This window comes from Podarcis filfolensis (assembly GCF_964270895.1).
Source record: "Podarcis filfolensis genome assembly, chromosome: 6".
Classification (NCBI taxonomy): domain Eukaryota; kingdom Metazoa; phylum Chordata; class Lepidosauria; order Squamata; family Lacertidae; genus Podarcis; species Podarcis filfolensis.
The window spans coordinates 51029362-51047356 of record NC_139609.1 but is presented as its reverse complement, the minus strand read 5'-3'; the positions used below and the strand labels follow the sequence as shown (position 1 = coordinate 51047356).

The following is a 17995-nucleotide window of genomic DNA, read 5'->3' as shown; positions in this document are numbered from 1 at the left end:
TATAAACTATTATTGGAATCGCATACTAAAGATGAAGAGGTTAAAGGGGTGATGATACAATGGGCTAAAGATTTTGGATATAATATTCAGTTAGAATCTTGGGAAAGGTTGTGGAAGGAAGGTGTTAACTTTACTGCATGCAGTGCACTTAAAGAAAATGTTATGAAAATGATGTATAGATGGTATTTACCATCACTGGGGCCTGGTAGGGACCCCAAGATCTCCTGCAATGCTTTTGCAAAGTTTTTTGCAGATAAAGTCGCTCAGATTCTGAAGGAGGTAGACTCCACCGTGGGAGCAGGGCCGGGGTGGGAGAGTGCTAGAGTCCTGTATAGTCATGTTAAAGTAAAGGTAAAGGTACCCCTGACCAACAGGTCCAGTCGTGCCCGATTCTGGGGTTGCGCGCTCATCTCGCTCAAGAGGCCGGGACCCGGCGCTTGTCCGAAGACAGCTTCCGGGTCACGTGGCCAGCGTGACTAAGCTGCATCTGGCGAGCCGGCACCAGCGCAGCACACAGAAACGCCGTTTACCTTTCCGCTGGAGAGCGGTCCCTATTTATCTACTTGCACTTAGGGGTGCTTTCGAACTGCTAGGTGGGCAGGAGCTGGGACCGAGCAACAGGAGCTCACCCCGTCGTGGGGATTCGAACCGCCGACCTTTCAATCAGCAAGTCCTAGGCTCTGTGGTTTAACCCACAGCACCACCCGCGTCCCATAGTCATGTTACATGGGACCAATTCCAATCTGTTACCTCCAAGGAAGTGGACAGGCTGCTTGGACGAGAGAAACTGACCACCTGTCTCCTTGATCCTTGCCCATCCTGGCTAATAAAAGCGAGCTGGGAAGGGCTGGGAGATGGGCTCTGTGGGGTGATGAAAGCTTCCCTCTGCAAGGGAGCCTTCCCAGACCCACTGAAAGAGGCGATCATTAAACTGCTTCTTAAAAAAAATCTTTAACCCAGCCAATATGGCCAACTATCACCCAGTCTCAAATCTACCATTCTTGGCCAAGCTGATTGAGCGAGTGGTTGCTGAACAACTCCAAGCACGCCTGGAGGATGCGGACCATTTAGATCCCTTCCAAGGCCTCACCATGGGACTGAAACTGCCTTGGTCGCACTGGTCGATTATCTCCAGTGGGCTAGGGACAAAGGTGAAAGCTGTTTCCTAGTTCTGCTGGATCTCTCAGCGGCCTTTGACACCACTGACCATAATATCCTTCTGGACTGTCTGGAGGGGCTGGGAGCTGGAAGCACTATTATAGAGTGGTTCCGCTCCTTCCTCCTGGGCCGTGTCCAAAAAGTGATTTGGGGGGATGAGTGTTCAGACCCCTGGACTCTCACTTGTGGGGTGCCTCAGGGTTCTGTCTTCTCTCCCATGCTTTTCAACATCTACATGCAGCCTCTGGGAGAGATCATCAGGGGGTTTGGGTTGGGTGTTCATCAGTATGCGGATAATACCCAGCTCTACCTCTCTTTTAAATCAGAACCAGTGAAGGCAGTGAATGTCCTGTGTGAGTACCTGGAGGCGGTTGGAGGATGGATGGCGGCTAACAGATTGAGGTTGAATCCTGATAAGACAGAAGTACTGTTTTGGGGGGACAGGGGGCAGGCGGGTGGGGGGACACCCTGGTCCTGAATGGGGTAACTGTGCCCCTGAAGGACCAGGTGCGCAGCCTGGGAGTCATTTTGGACTCACAGCTTTGGACTCACAGGTTAATTCTGTGTCCAGGGTGGCTGTCTACCAGCTTCATCTGGTAAGCAGGCTGAGACCCTACCTGCCTGCGGACTGTCTTGCCAGAGTGGTACATGCTCTAGTTATCTCCCGCTTGGACTACTGCAATGCGCTCTACATGGGGCTACCTTTGAAGGTGTGATGGCCTAGGACTTGGGCTCGGAACTGGAGGAGTCTCGATCTGCACCAGATCCTCTGCCTCAGGCGGCATCTGAACCAAGTCTGGGGCCTGATTCTGAAGAGCCTCAGTCTGCACAGGTTCCCTTGCAACAAGCACCAGCTGAGCCGAGTTAGGGGCCTGAGCCTGCCCTGGCTCCAGATGCGGGGATTACCTCGTTGCCCTCTGCTGGGCAATCACGTGCAGCTGCTCCACTACCAGTTGGGTCAGGAGAGGCTGAGGCGGCCTCTGGGTCTAGTAACCCACCAACATCTCCTGAGCTGCAGAGACTCAGGTCTGAGAGAAGGAGAGACCTGAGTACTCGCAGCAGGAGTGATCGCCTTTGGGCGAAACAGGGAGGTGAGTCACTGGGGGATCAGGACCGGCTGTTACCCCATCAGAGATAAAAGGCTGCCAGACCCTGCCCCAGGACCCCGGCCCTGTTGGACTGACTCCTCATGGAATCCCTTGGATTCGGGACCGGACCTGGACCACGTTGCTTGGGTTAACCCCCAGGCCCAGCACAGAAGGTGACTCGGAAACTGCAATTAATTCAGAATGCGGCAGCTAGACTGGTGACTGGGAGAGGCTGCCAGGACCACGTAACACCAGTCCTGAAGGATTTGCATTGGCTCCCAGTATGTTTCCGAGCACAATTCAAAGTGTTGGTGCTGACCTTTAAAGCCCTAAATGGCCTCGGTCCTGTATACCTGAAGGAGCGTCTCCACCTCCATTGTTCAGCCCGGACACGGAGATCCAGCACCGAGGGCCTTCTGGTGGTTCCCTCATTGCGAGAACTGAGGTTACAGGGAACCAGACAGAGGGACTTTTCGGTAGTGGCGCCCACCCTGTGGAACGCCCTCCCATCAGATGTCAAAAAAATAAGCAGCTATCCTATTTTTAAAAAACATCTGAAGGCAGCCCTGTTTAGGGAAGTTTTAAATATTTAATGCTGTAATGTTTTAAACACTCGATTGGGAGCCACCCAGAGTGGCTGGGGAAACTCAGCCAGATGGGCGGGGTATTAATAATAATAATAATAATAATAATAATAATAATAATAATAATTTAACACCATCAGAACTTGCTAAATGTATAGGACATGAACTAATGAGTGTTGGAAATGCAAAGAAAAGGAAGGTATCTTTTACAATATGTGGTGGACTTGTAAAGAGGTAAAGGCTTTTTAGGAAATGATATATGAGTTAAAGAAAATGTTTAAAAATACTTTTGTTAAAAAACCAGAAGCCTTTTTATTTGGTATAGTTGGTGAAGATATACCAATAGAAGATAAAAGGCTGTTTATGTATGCAACAACAGCGGCAAGAATTATTTTAGCCCCAAAATGGAAACAACAAGAAGTACCAATGAAAGAAGAGTAGCAGATGAAAATGATGGATTTTGCGGAACTGGCGAAGCTGACAGGGAAAATCCAAAACCAGCATGATCAAGCATTCCAAAAGGACTGGAGTAAATATATACGATACGTGAAAGATCATTGTAAGCAATTAACATCACTAGCAGGGCTGCCTGAAGATTTGTAATGAGAAATTTCCCCCCTTTTTATATTTATTTAAATTTTGAGATATTTTGTAATGAGTGTACTGTAATTAGAATTGAAAAACATATAAAATGCTATGATATAAAGGTTAATTTTGAAAGCCATGAGGTGGGAGGGAAGGAAGTCGATAGGCTCTAGAGAGCCAGAGAGGTAAAGTAGATAATAATGTAATTATATGTGTGTGGGGGGGGGTTCCAATATCAAAAAAGAAATAGATGCTGCAATGACTGCTCCCACCAATAACCAAGAGTAGCCACACAACTTTCTTCCCAGCCTCTTACCAGGTAAGTCGGTCATATTCATTTTCCAGCTTGTAAATGAAACCGACTAAGGAATTCTTCAGGTCAGCCACTTGACTGATGAGAGCCTCAAGAGATAATTCAAGCTGCTTCTCCTCTCTCTGGAAAGGATAGAGTAATAACCAATTTTCTAATTAATGAGTGTTCAGTTTACAGGGACACTTTTGGCTTTCATGTACAGTGGTACCTCAGGTTACATACGCTTCAGGTTACATACACTTCAGGTTACAGACTCCGCTAACCCAGAAATAGTACTTCGGGTTAAGAACTCTGCTTCAGGATGAGAACAGAAATCGTGCTCCGGCGGTGCGGCAGCAGCGGGAGGCCCCATTAGCTAAAGTGGTGCTTCAGGTTAAGAACAGTTTCAGGTTAAGAACGGACCTCTGGAACAAATTAAGTACTTAATGCGAGGTACCACTGTAGTGAATATAGTAATTATTATAATTATTTTTAGTATAGAAAGATTATTGTCTCTGACAAAGCATTTGACAAATGTGTGGCAAGAGTAAAGAGTGTTAAAAGAAAACTTGCTAGACTGAAGTCGTGCCAAATAGCAATGATGATATTCTGATTCAGCTGAGTCCAGAGGTTTAAGACATGGTGCCTGGTGCATGACCTTCCTTGTATTTCACTTGTGTTTGTTCCTTCTTTTTGGGTGCCTCTGTTTTAACCCTATGGGCTTAAAGATATGTGCACAAACATAACAGACTTGCATGGGGTAGGAGCTGATGAATTTCTGGATCTCTGCCATGATGTTGTATTCACTCTTAAGAGAAGCAACTCTTAAATATTGGCCACAGATATTTCCCCAACATTTCCTCTTTTCAGGGTTCCCTTTGGGTGCTGTTCAAACACTGCCTTTGCATTGTTCCTTGCTGGTGGATGCAAACACTGGGTATATCCCTCTTGCTACATCATACTTGGTGCAAGTATGTCAATAGCATTCCTAATAAGCTTGTTTGCACTGATGAAATATCTTTGAAAGATTATCTGGGGAGGTAATCTTGCACTGATTACTTTTATTTGTAACCTATGTTGCTCTGGTATATGATCATTAATAGCTGTATCAGATGGCTGAAAGGAGGACAGTTGCACAGATCAAAGTTTGTCGGGTAGGTCAGGTTCTGACCGTTCCTGATTTATAGGGTTGTTCCCCACCTTTCCTAGTGTAGGATTGTGCCTTTGATCCAAATTAGAGGCCTTCAACAAGCAAAAAATTACGGAGCTGTCATGGTGTGTCTCAAGCACTGTTATAAAAACAAGGGAAGCTGAGTGATGGGATAGATATAAAGGGTTTAAACTACATGATACTACAGTGGTACCTCAGGTTAAGTACTTAATTCATTCCGGAGGTCTGTACTTAACCTGAAACTGTACTTAACCTGAAGCACCACTTTAGCTAATGGGGCCTCCCGCTGCTGCCGCACCGCCGGAGCATGATTTCTGTTCTCATCCTGAAGCAAAGTTCTTAACCGCTAAATTGCGAACCACCTGAAAAAGTCTCCTGGGGGGCCGCTAGGGGCGCCTTGGAAGATGGCCGACAATCATAGAATCATAGAATCATAGAGTTGGAAGAGACCACAAGGGCCATTGAGTCCAACCCCCTGCCAAGCAGGAAACACCATCAGAGCACTCCTGACATATGGTTGTTAAGCCTCTGCTTAAAGACCTCCAAAGAAGGAGACTCCACCACACTCCTTGGCAGCAAATTCCACTGTCAAACAGCTCTTACTGTCAGGAAGTTCTTCCTAATGTCTAGGTGGAATCTTCTTTCTTGTAGTTTGGATCCATTGCTCCGTGTCCGCTTCTCTGGAGCAGCAGAAAACAGCCTTTCTCCCTCCTCTATGTGACATCCTTTTATATATTTGAACATGGCTATCATATCACCCCTTAACCTCCTCTTCTCCAGGCTAAACATGCCCAGCTCCCTTAGCCGTTCCTCATAAGGCATCGTTTCCAGGCCTTTGACCATTTTGGTTGCCCTCCTCTGGACACGTTCCAGTTTGTCAGTGTCCTTCTTGAACTGTGGTGCCCAGAACTGGACACAGTACTCCAGGTGAGGTCTGACCAGAGCAGAATACAGTGGCACTATTACTTCCCTTGATCTAGATGCTATACTCCTATTGATGCAGCCCAGAATTGCATTGGCTTTTTTAGCTGCCGCGTCACACTGTTGGCTCATGTCAAGTTTGTGGTCAACCAAGACTCCTAGATCCTTTTCACATGTAGTGCTCTCAAGCCAGGTGTCACCCATCTTGCATTTGTGCCTCTCATTTTTTTTTGCCCAAGTGCAATACTTTACATTTCTCCCTGTTAAAATTCATCTTGTTTGTTTTGGCCCAGTTCTCTAATCTGTCAAGGTCGTTTTGAAGTGTGATCCTGTCCTCTGGGGTGTTAGCCACCCCTCCCAGTTTGGTGTCATCTGCAAATTTGATCAGGATGCCCTTGAGTCCATCATCCAAGTCGTTGATAAAGATGTTGAATAAGACCGGGCCCAAGACAGAACCCTGTGGCACCCCACTAGTCACTCTTCTCCAGGATGAAGAGGAACCATTGATGAGCACCCTTTGGGTTCGGTCAGTCAGCCAGTTACAAATCCACTGAGTGGTAGCATAGTCAAGACCGCATTTTACCAGCTTCTTTACAAGAGTATCATGGGGCACCTTGTCAAATGCCTTGCTGAAATCAAGGTAGGCTACATCCACTGCGTTCCCTTCATCTACCAGGCTTGTAATTCTGTCAAAAAACGAGATCAGGTTAGTCTGACATGACTTATTTTTCAGAAATCCATGCTGACTATTGGTGATCACAGCATTCCTTTCTAGGTGCTCACAGACTCTTTGCTTAATGATCAGCTCCAGAATCTTCCCTGGTATTGATGTCAGACTGACTGGGCGGTAATTATTTGGGTCCTCTCTTTTCCCCTTTTTGAAAATAGGGACAACATTTGCCCTCCTCCAGTCTGCCGGGACTTCGCCTGTTCTCCAGGAATTCTCAAAGATGACTGCCAGTGGTTCTGAGATCACATCTGCCAGTTCTTTTAATACTCTTGGATGCAGTTCATCTGGCCCTGGAGACTTGAATACATCTAGACTAGCCAAGTATTCTTGTACTATCTCCTTAGTTATTCTGGGCTGTGTTTCCTCTGCTGAATCATTTGCTCCAAATTCTTCAGGTCGGGCATTGTTTTCTTTATCGAAGAAGACTGAGGCAAAGAAGGCATTGAGGAGTTCAGCCCTTTCTGTGTCCCCTGTTTGCATTTCACCATCTTCTCCTCTGAGTGACCCCACTGTTTCTTTGTTCTTCCTTTTGCTACGAACATACCCATAAAAGCCTTTTTTGTTGCTTTTAACCTCTCTAGCAAGCCTGAGTTCATTCTGTGCTTTAGCTTTTCTGACTTTGTGTCTACACGTGCTGGCTATTTCTTTGAATTCCTCTTTGGTGGTTTCCCCCCCTTTTCCATTTTTTGTACACATCCTTTTTTAATCTTAACTCAGTTAAAAGTTCTTTAGATAGCCACCCTGGCTTCTTTAGGCACCTTCCATGTTTCCGTCTCATTGGTATTGCCTGAAGTTGTGCTTTTACTATCTCCCTCTTAACAAACTCCCAGCCATCATGAACTCCCTTTCCTTTTAGTATTACTGTCCATGGGATCTCACCCAGCACTTCCCTAAGTTTTATGAAGTCGGCTTTCTTAAAGTCGAGAAATTGAGTCCTAGTATGCTTGGCTGCTCCTTTCCGCTGTATAGTAAACTTCAGAAGAGCATGATTACTCGCGCCTAATGATCCTTCCACTTCTACCCCACTAACCAGGTCATCAACATTGGTTAGGACCAGATCTAAAATGGCTGTTCCTCTTGTTGCTTCTCCCACTTTCTGGACAATGAAGTTGTCTGCAAGGCCAGTGAGGAATCTGTTTGACCTTATGCTCTTGGCTGAGTTTGACATCCAACAAATATCCGGGTAACTGAAGTCCCCCATTACTACTATCTCCCTTCCTTTTGCATGCTTGGCCATCTGTTCCAGGAAGGCATCATCTATGTCCTCCGTTTGGCTTGGGGATTATTCTTCTCTCCCTTAATTTTGACCCAAATGCTCTCACTTTGGCTTTGAGGTTCTAAATCTTGGATCTCTTCACAGGTATACACATCCCTGACATATAACGCCACTCCTCCTCCTTTCTTGTCTGGTCTGTTTCTCTGAAATAGATTGTATCCCTCCATTATTACATTCCAATCGTGGGACTTATCCCACCAGGTTTCAGTGATTCCTATTATGTCATATTTAGTTTGCTGTACCAAGAGCTCAAGCTCATCTTGTTTATTTCCCATGCTTTGCGCATTAGTGTACAGACATTGAAGTCCATTAATCATTCCCCCGTGTCTCTTATTTAAGGATTTTTTCCTCCCACCACTAGGTCTGCGTGCTGTTTGCTCAATTCGGTCTATGACATTTGGATGATCATCTTCATCAATTGATAGACTCCTACCTTCAGGAGCACTGTCTCCCTCCCCCACATTAGTCAGTTTAAAGCCCTCCTGATGAGGTTTCTGAGATTTTTTGCAAAAACATTCCTCCCAACCGTTGTGAGGTGCAGCCCATCGCTTGCCAGAAGTCCATCTTCAAGAAACTGCATTCCGTGATCTAAGAATCCAAACCGTTCCTGTTTACACCATTTGCGAAGCCAGTTGTTCACTTCCACTATTTTTCCCTCTCTCCCTGGGCCACGTCGTTCAACTGGGAGGACAGATGAGATGACAATTTGTGCATTTAATTGCTTCAATTTCCTGCCCAGAGCCTCGTAATCTCTTTTGATCTTCTGCAGGCTATTGCTTGCAGTGTCATTGGTTCCCACATGAACCAAGAGGAAGGGGTATTTGCCAGTGGGTTTTATGATTCCTTGCAGTCGTTCAGTTACATCTTGGATCTTAGCCCCGGGGAGACAGCACACTTCCCGAGACATCTTGTCAGGCCCACAGATCACTGCTTCTGTTCCCCTCAGTAGGGAATCCCCTATCACCACTACACGCCTCCTCTTAGGTCTGGTCGGGGTTCTTCCGTGAGCTGTCCGTTCCAAGGTCGCCTGCACATTCCCTGAGGACTGCCTTTGCTGCTCGTCTTCATATACCTGATCGACTGTAATGAGGGAGAGATCCTCAAATGGAGTCTGCTCTTCGTCTTCCATGCTAGGGGAAAGAACCTCAAGGCGATTGCGTATTTCTAAACAATCAGAGCGAACCCTGGGCCTCCTACTTCTTTGAGTCACGTTTCTCCATATATCTGGCTCCTGTCCATATATCTGGCTCCAGCACACACGAGGTAATTAAGAGGCTGATATGGGAGTAAATCAGCCTCCCAAAATTCTTCCCGGGGAAGGGAAGATGCAGCCTCGTCCGCGTTTGCCCATAAACCACCCCCAAGTTCGAAAGAAGAAGGGGTTAGGGCACTGGACGGAAAGCCCTCGAGTGAGCTTTGGATCTCCCGGATGCTGCTTCTGAGAGTGACGCTAGTTGCATTACTTAAGTTAAAGTCTTCGATATAAAAGTAATTGCACATGCTTTGAGTGAAGAAAAGGGTTTATCAGCTGCCACTGAGAAGTTAAGAGTGATGGAATGGACTGCACAGAAGATAACATCAAAGAATCACAGCTATGTCGGTATGTTGAAATGGAACGGAAAGGGGGGGAAGCTTCTTCTTCTTTTTATTACAGTATTACCTAACAACCCCTCCCCTAGAAGAACCGTCACATGACTGATAGCAAGTGAGATAAGAAAATAAACTGTGTGGAAATAAAAATAATAACTAAAGGCTTTGTTTTTTGGAAGATCTGGAAAGAAAAATGAAAGGCTCTCCTGTGACACAGTTCTTAATTGGCATTTGCCATTATGAGACAGACTATGTTGCGAGATTAACAGTCAAAGGGGGAGGCGAGCTACTGCTTTGATGTTTGGATTGTAAGTTTGATTTGGCAAAATCTCCCCTGGAAAGGCTGATTTATGGTGCAACTGGTCTGGGAAAATTAATGAGCAGACGCTTAGAAATTATTTCATCGGAACTGACAAAAATGGTGCCTGCCGCCCGAGCATCAGCGTGTGATGATTTACTGCAAATAAAAGACTTACCAGCTTTAAAAAGAAAAGGGAGAGCCTTACAAAGTTCACACAGAAACATAATAATGCTTGCTTCAACTCACTTGTGGAAACAACTCAGAGGTGATTAAAAAGAAAAATTCTAACAAGAAGATCGGAAGATGGGATTTGTGAACACCAAAAGTAGGAGAAATATGAGATGATTGGACCCTTACTGAACTCGAAGCATGGGAACCCCCAACAAAAATTTAAAATTTGGCAAAATATTTGGACTTAATGATATGTATTGGTATAATTTGGAATAATTAATGTGATATGATTGGGTTGTTAAATGGAAAATTTAATAAAAATTATTTAAAAAGAAAAGAAAAAGTCTCCTGCTGCTGTTTCTGCAGATGCAATAGAGGTGATGAAGAAAGTCTTCTTCGCTGTTGCTACTGCCACTTGGTAGGCTCGACATTGAACTCTAACCCGTGTCCGGTCAGCTTCAGAGTGAGTTATCTGCCACCGGTGCTCTAGCCGCCTCAGCGATTGTTTCATTGCTCTCAGATCCGTGGAAAACCACGGGGCTGTCCGGGCTCCATGCAATCGGAGAGGGCGCTTCGGAGCCAAACAGTCAATAGCCCTGGTTAACTCCACATTCCAGCAGGCCACCAGGGAATCAGCTGAAAGGCCATCAGCATGGGATAAAGCATCCCCTACCACTCTCTGGAAAACATTTGGATCCATTAAGTGGCGGGGGCGGACCATCCGAATCAGTCCTACCTCCCTGCAGAGGGGAAGGGTCGCGGAGAAGTCCAGTTGCACCAGGAAGTGATCTGACCATGGCACTTCTTTCGTTTCACTTTTACTTGGTGTCAGATCACCAACATCCATAGAGGTGAACACCAGGTCCAAGGCATGTCCGCGGCTATGGCTTGGGCCAGACTTATTCAGGGACAGCCCCATGGAGGCCATGCTTTCCACGAAGTCCCGAGCGGCCCCTTGTAAGGTCGTGTCGGCATGGATGTTAAAATCCCCTAGGACAACCAAACTAGGTGTCTCCAGGAGAACATCCGCCACGACCTGAAGCAGCTCGGGCAGGGAATCCTTGGTGCAGAGGGGAGGTCAGTACACCAATAGGAATCCTGTACTACCCCTATTGCCCAACTTCCAGAACATGCACTCAGAAAACTGGGTTTTGCCAATAGGACGCCTGGTGCAGACTAATGACTTCCTAAAAATCACTGCAACCCCCCCTCCCCGCCCACAAGGCCTGGGTTGCTGTGCGTAAGAGAAACCTGGTGGACAAGTAGCGGCAAGGACAGGCCCATCTGCTTCATCCAACCAAGTCTCTGTTACACATGCCAGGTCAAGTCCTCCATCCATGATCAAGTCATGGATGGCAGTGGTCTTATGAATCATTGGCCTGGCATTGCACAGCAGCACCTTCAGGTCATGTGGGTATCCCTTGCTGGTTCTAGTATCCGTCCGGTCAGGACCAGACCCGGAGGCAGGGATAGTCCTCAAACAACAACTAAACCTGCCTCCTCGGTAATGACATGGTCTGGTCTTACCGTAACTCCTCCTCCTACCCGTGATCACTGAGATTGGTTGTCCCAGTGCCTCCCCCCCCCCCCCCCGTGGAACCTGCCCCAGCCATTTTGTAAGATGATGTTGATCAGAAGGTGACATGGGTGGTATCCAAATTTGCCTGTGACATGGCAAGTATTCAGGATTGAGGGAACCAAAGCAAGCTATGAAGTAATCATCATTTTACTGTTATGGTTTACAAAAAGACACCCTTTCTAGAATACCAGCTCAGAAGAATGGCTTATTAAAACCAGTAGATGAAACCAGATTTATTACTAGCTCAGAAGAATTATGATTACAAAAGACAGATGTGTACAATAAGCCCTCACAAGTCTTCTGAGCTAGTATTATAGTAATGGTGCCTTTTTGTAAACCATTAACAGTTAATGATGATCTTTAATCCAGACAAGGAACACTTTCCAATGTGAACTGAACATTAACTATGCAATTACATCCGTTTGGATATATAGAACTAAAACTGTTGTTCTGCAGTAGGGACAGCTCTTTACGGTCCTTGGCGTTAGTTATGAACCGTATGATTTTTTAACTGCACATTTTTACCTGGAGCAGCTCACTAACATGCTTTTGTCTTTATTCACATTTGCAGATGATTATTGAATGTAGCAGAGGGCGGCTAATTAGTTGGGTCCAGAGTGTGGTTAATGGGGGTGGTCCCTGCCACATTGAACAAGGCAGTGGTGCAACTGCTTCTAAAGAACCCTTTGGATTAGAACAACCAGTATTGACCAGTTGCAAATACAGTACCTCCTTTTTTAAGAGAAGCTGGTGAAGCGGGCCATGGTGGGGCAGCTGAAAGCATTCTTGGGAGGGCAGATTATTTAGATCCATTCCAACATGGATTCAGGCCTGGCCACAGAACTGAGTCGGCCTTGGTCACCTTGATCTCTGCAGAATGGGATGGGGGAGTGAAACTTTGCTCCTGCTTCTTGATCCTTATCTCCAGTGCTATTTAATATTTACATGAAGCCGTTGGAAGCCATCCCTATGAATTTCTGGGATAGTGCTATCAGTTTGCTGATGACACTAAGCTCTTATTCCTCAGTTCCCACCAGCTGCGAGGAGCAGCAACAGTGTTGACATCATGTGATGTCTCTGAGCGTGAAACAGGAAGTCTCAGCCAGTTCTCAGTGTAACCGGGTGGAGTTACTCAGTGTTGTTTTTCTTTCGCTTATGTATAGAAGCAGAGTCGAGTCCGAGACACTGTGCTCTGCTGCTCAGAGAGCAGTCATGATTGTACAGTCTTAATAAAGTAGCTGTTAGACTACGGACTGTCTCTTTCTTCTGTGATGAGATGCCAGGAGGAAGTGAGTGTGCTCCTCTCATGAGGGAGGGGTCGCTTATTACTGGTCTCTCTGGACTGAGAGAGAATTCCAGCCAGAGAGTGACCACCGGAGAGAAGCCCCGGCTTGGGAAGCTTGACACCTTTCCCCGGGGTCGTCTTTCCAACAAAAATCTGAATCAGTAGAGGCTGAGCGGTATTTGAGCCACTGCCTGGACACAGTGGTGAAATAGATAAGGAAAAACAAGGAGAGCCTGAATCCCGGCAAGCTGGATGAACTGTGAGTGAGTAGTTCCCAAGTCCAATAAATTGGTTAGTTGTCTACCCTGGATGGGGTTGCACTGCCCCTGAAGAAGAAGGTTCGCAGTTTGGGTGTGTTTTTGGATCTAGCTCTGTCACTGGAGTCTCAGGTAGCCTCAGTGGTTAGAAGTGCCTTGTACCAACAGCCATTGGTTCAACAGCTACAGCTGTTCCTGGAAAGCCTGGCTAGAGTAGTTCATGCATCCAAGAATGGATTATTGAAATAAGCTCTCTGTGGGGCTTCTATTGTATTCTATTGCTTCTATTGATCAGGAGGCTGCAATTAGTGCAGAATGCTGCAGCAAAATTGCTGCCAGGAGTACGGCCTTGTCAGTATAGAACACCTGTGCTCAGAGATCTGTACTGGTTCCCTATTTGCTACTGGGCCAACCAAGTTCGAAGTATTAGTATATAAAGCCCTTAACAATTTGGGACTAGTTCACCTATGAGATTGCCTTATCCCACATGTGCTCAGTCAACAGCTTCAGTTCATGGAACTGACAGTACTACAGGTGCCACATAATACCTATTCCACATTTGTAAGAAAATGATCATTTAGTGTGGCAGCACTCACAATTTGATAACCATAGGCAGGGATTTCCAAGCAGGTGCCTTCACTGTATTATTTTTGGCTCCTGCCTGCTAAAAAAATCTTGGTTAGACAAGCCTACCCAGGTGCTTAAAAAGTTAATATGACTTTTAATCTGTTTTAGTATTTTAGTATTCTTGTATGTTTTAAACTACTGTAAATTTTATTGTTTTATCTTTTATGTAAACCACTTGGAGGCTTTTTTAAAAAAAATTTACTACCACTCATATACATTTTATGACATAAACATCAGAAATAAGCCTGTATTTCTATATACCGTATTTTTCTGTGTATAAGACTAGGGGTTTTTTTTACAAAAAAAATTATGTTTAAAACTGGGGCTCATCTTATACACGGGTAGTGCTGAAGGGTGTTTTCTTAATTTGGAGTCCCCCAAAATAGGGGGTGTCTTATACATGGAAAAATACAGCAATCTATGCAAATCTGGAAACTGTAGAAAAGCTGGAAATAAATTATGTCTTCACTTGAATAAAACAACTTTATTGCCAACTGTGTGTGGTGTTCCTTCTCTAAAGAGTACTGCTTGTGCATGGCTCAAGGCAGAATCCAGTTTGATATAATCATGTAATTCTTTTAGCACATGGAAAGGACACGTGAAGATTCCAGAAGAAGAACTAAATGATTACAGACAATGACAACATATGTCATATGGCTCATAAGTAATGGAAGATTAACTGTGGATGACTGGAGGGAGGACTTTCCATCTTTTGTATTATTTGTGAAAATGTAAAAACAGAGTTAAATCCAATGTTGTGGAACAAATGTTTCACTGATGCACTGCAATTTTCATTTCCTCTCCTCTCCCATACACCCCCAAAATCTGCTCCAGATGGTTTTGAGGATGCACAGGGGTGGAAGTGGCAGGAGTAGGGAAGGAAGCTCTGTTGTGCTTGTGAAAGTATATTGTGCCAGGAGAACTGTAGTGTTGGATACTGCCCATATTTTTTTCTGGCCTTTCAATTCTGGTTTCAAATTCTAAAATGCGCTAAGCCTTAAGGATAGAGCCAGAGGACAGAAAGAACACCCCATGGTTACTCTAGTTTTGGTGGAAAACGCATTCTGAATTGGACCAGACATGGGTTAGAGCTCAATGTTGAGCCTACCAAGTGGAGATAGCAATGGCGAAGAGGACCTTCTTTACTGCCTCTATTGCATCTGCAGAAAACAGCAGGAGGAGACTCTTTCAAGTGGTTCGCAATCTAACAGAACTACCTCCACCACTGGGGCCTAGTGAGGACCCCAAGATCTCTTGCATTAGATGTCAAGGAAATAAACAACTATCTGACTTTTAGAAGACATCTGAAGGCAATCCTGTATCAGGAAATTTTTTAATGTGTAATGTTTTACCATTTTTAATGTGCTGTAAGCCACCCAGAGTGGCTGGGGAAACACAGCCAGATGGACGGGGTATAAATAATAAAACTGCTATTATTACTAATACTTTGACTAATAGGCTCTGAGACCCAAGGAACATGTAACATTTATTTATCTCCTTACCATGATTAAGAGATCTCCATTCCCTTTGAGTTCATATTCTCCTCTGTCTCTCTCCCCATATCCTATGAATTCCCCCTTTTCCTTTTTACTGCTAGACACTATTGGTCTTCTATCTATACCAGGGTTCACATTAACCATGGTTATATCAGGGAAGTTGGGATATAAATGAAAGATATGAATAATTTTAAGATGAATTAGTGAGTTAGGGCATGCAGCTAATTATGAGGAAAATCTCAGCTCCTACAGGAGGCAAAGATACACCAACATATTTTACATTATGGCTGAACTGTAATTAGCCTTTAAAAATGCTATTTAAATCCACCCAAGAGTCCTATTGCAACTGCGAATACCACTCCACCAATTTAGCACGCCAATCCTTAGCACATTTTAATGGAGCTTTCATGTTAAAGTGTTGCTATCTGAAGCTTAAGTTGGCAGATAGTCTGTTAGCTAAAGACGAATCAGTTGTAAAAGACAGCAAGGCTCCAACACTTTTAAAAAACTTGCACAGAAGAGAATTTCAACTTTTCCCAATCTCTTCATAATACGCTGCATCCACTTTACCTCTTCTACTGTTAAGAATTCATATATACATGTATGCTCTTGCTTTTGAAGGGAAGAACGTCTTCACGAAAGGGTTGCATGCAACTTACTGAGATACCTTGCACACCTATTAAGTTATAAAAATGCAAGAACCCTATTCACCTTTGCAGCTGCTTTCCGCAAAGGAGGGGTGGGAAACGTCAGGCACCACGACCATGTGTAGCCTTCCAACCTACCCTTGGGCCACACCCACTCATCAACCCTGCCCCCATGCCCTCCTGGCCGCAACGAGTCAATGAACTCCCAATACTGCTTCTTGCTTGCCTGGATGGAGGATACACGAGGTACGTGTGCAGAAACTCCGACTTTCATCCGGCTAGCACGCAGCTTCTAGTACGCACAGTTAAGAATCACATCCATTTCCTCACCCGCCACAAGCACGCCCCCCCCCCCGGGAGGCCTGCAAAAGGGAACCGGGCCCTTGGGCTGAAAAGGGCTTGCTACGCCTGTTACGCCTGCCCAATCTCTGCAGAAGAGCATTCTCACTATTATTATTGTGAAAAGAGCATTTGTACCCCCCCCCGCGATCTTCAGCCAAAAAGGCAATGCATTAAAACAAGCCAGTCCCTACCCGGAGGCTTACAAAATGGGGGGGGGCAAGGGAAAGGGGGCAGGGAAGGAAGAGGAAAACAAGGTCCCTCGTAAACTAAGGGAGGGAGAGGTTCCTCAGCTACTGGGCTAGAACTAGCCATTTCCCAAGAAAGATGCGGTCCCAAAAGGCCCCCACGCCGCCGACCCACTAACCCCGCCCGCTTATTTCACCTGCATAGTGACGGAGACCGGAGACCGCGATATAAAGAAAGCCTCCCGCGGACGGCGGCTTATTCGCGCGCGCGCGCTGCTTCCTCTTCCGGGTTGGTGCGTCACGAGGTCGGAGGTCACGGAGTTGGAAAGTGCTGGCCATGGCGGCCTCGGAGAGACCCGAAGCAGAGGTAGCGCGTCTGGCTTTCCTGTGCGCGCGGGGCTGGGGAGCGCGGGGAGGCCGGGCCGTGTGCAGCGGCACGCGCTCGCTCGCTTGCTTGAGAACGCTCGAGCTTCCTAGGCAAGGGCTGCGAAGGGGGCGCGAGGCTTTGCGGGGATGCAAAGGGAAGTCCCTGCCTCGGGGCGCTGTGTATGTGTGTCGGTGGAGTGAGCGCGTGGATGCAAGGGAGCGTATTGCATTGCGTACAGACACGGGGCACAGCCCTATAACGGCTCACTGCCACTCCTAGATCTTGTTTACTATGTGTTTATGTATCTGTTTTGCGCTTGCAGCCCGCCCTTCACCAAACGTTCCACAGGGCAGTTTGCAAACATGCCGTGAATGAAACAAGTCGCAACTTAACGTTGCAGTCACAAAAGCAAAACCGTCAAGCAGCCTATGATTTAAAAACAAACCCAGTAACACAGGAAAAAAACACCATGGTACAGTAGTGTTGGATAAGTGTCTGGCTGTATATTGCACCTAGCCTGAAAGAGATTTCATGAGAACACGTGTATTCGATCAAAAGCTCATCCCTACTTTGCCCAACAGTTTTGCAGTCGAGGGTGCCACAAGTAGGGAGTCCCTTTGCTACGGAGAGGTGCCTTTAGAGAACAACAGAGCCAAATGCCTCTGGCAGAGGAAATGTTTAGACGTAGGGAGATGTGCTGGACTCTGCATGCCCATTGTTGTTACTGCATCACCTACCCACATGCAGCCCTGGTACTTTTTTGGTACTATTAGTGCACATGTGGTAGCATGTTCAAGTCGACTTGCTACTCCTCCACTTGTCTACAGAGCAGCCTTATGGATGCTTTCTCAGAATTAAGGCCTAATAGGTAAATAGAGCATATGTCTAAGGATAGCAGCCTTGATTTGCCATTAAGGGAGAAACAGGCTTTTTGAATAAGAATAACTGGCCATTTTTGCTCTTCCTATCTCTAACAGTGACCAGGTATTCCAAGGGAAGTTGATATTAATGTAAGAAATATAAAGTAGGCAATATTATATATTCATTGGATCACCTGTTGGCTGTAAAAATATGAAACCTTTCTAGTTCCAAAAAACTCTCATGCTGTAATCCTATGTGTTTTGTCCTCTGTAGTTTATGTAGAAATGCATTACAAACTCAGTTAATGGCATAGCAAACTTATTCTTGAAGAGCCCTGAAAGCCTGCACAGATTAGTAACAAACTTTTCCAGCCAGGCCACACCTGAGTCAGCTCTCCAGGCCTCCCGGGTCATAGCTGTTTCTCTTAAAGGGCCCACATGCCAGATAGTTAGATAGTTAGATGATAATGCATTTGCACACAA

At 45.7% G+C, this 17995-nt stretch overlaps 2 protein-coding genes across 8 annotated transcripts in view; one reads left to right on the top strand and one right to left on the bottom strand.

Moving 5' to 3' along the window:
- MED8 (mediator complex subunit 8) overlaps nt 1-16618 on the bottom strand; it is a 28680-nt gene extending 12062 nt beyond the window's left edge. The window contains exons 1-2 of one of the 2 annotated variants that reach the window (XM_083619981.1): nt 16483-16618; nt 3732-3850 (exon numbers count right to left, since the gene is read on the bottom strand). In XM_083619981.1, coding sequence (XP_083476107.1) covers nt 3732-3850; nt 16483-16488 — 125 coding nt within the window. In that variant the 5' untranslated portion in view covers nt 16489-16618. The remainder of the gene's footprint in view (nt 1-3731; nt 3851-16482) is intronic. The other variant, XM_083619982.1, reaches the window with a different exon arrangement.
- The window catches only part of SZT2 (SZT2 subunit of KICSTOR complex), a 79371-nt gene continuing 77932 nt past the window's right edge, over nt 16557-17995 (top strand). For all 6 annotated transcript variants that reach the window (XM_083619782.1, XM_083619784.1, XM_083619780.1 and 3 more), the window contains exon 1: nt 16557-16652. In XM_083619782.1, coding sequence (XP_083475908.1) covers nt 16623-16652 — 30 coding nt within the window. In that variant the 5' untranslated portion in view covers nt 16557-16622. The remainder of the gene's footprint in view (nt 16653-17995) is intronic.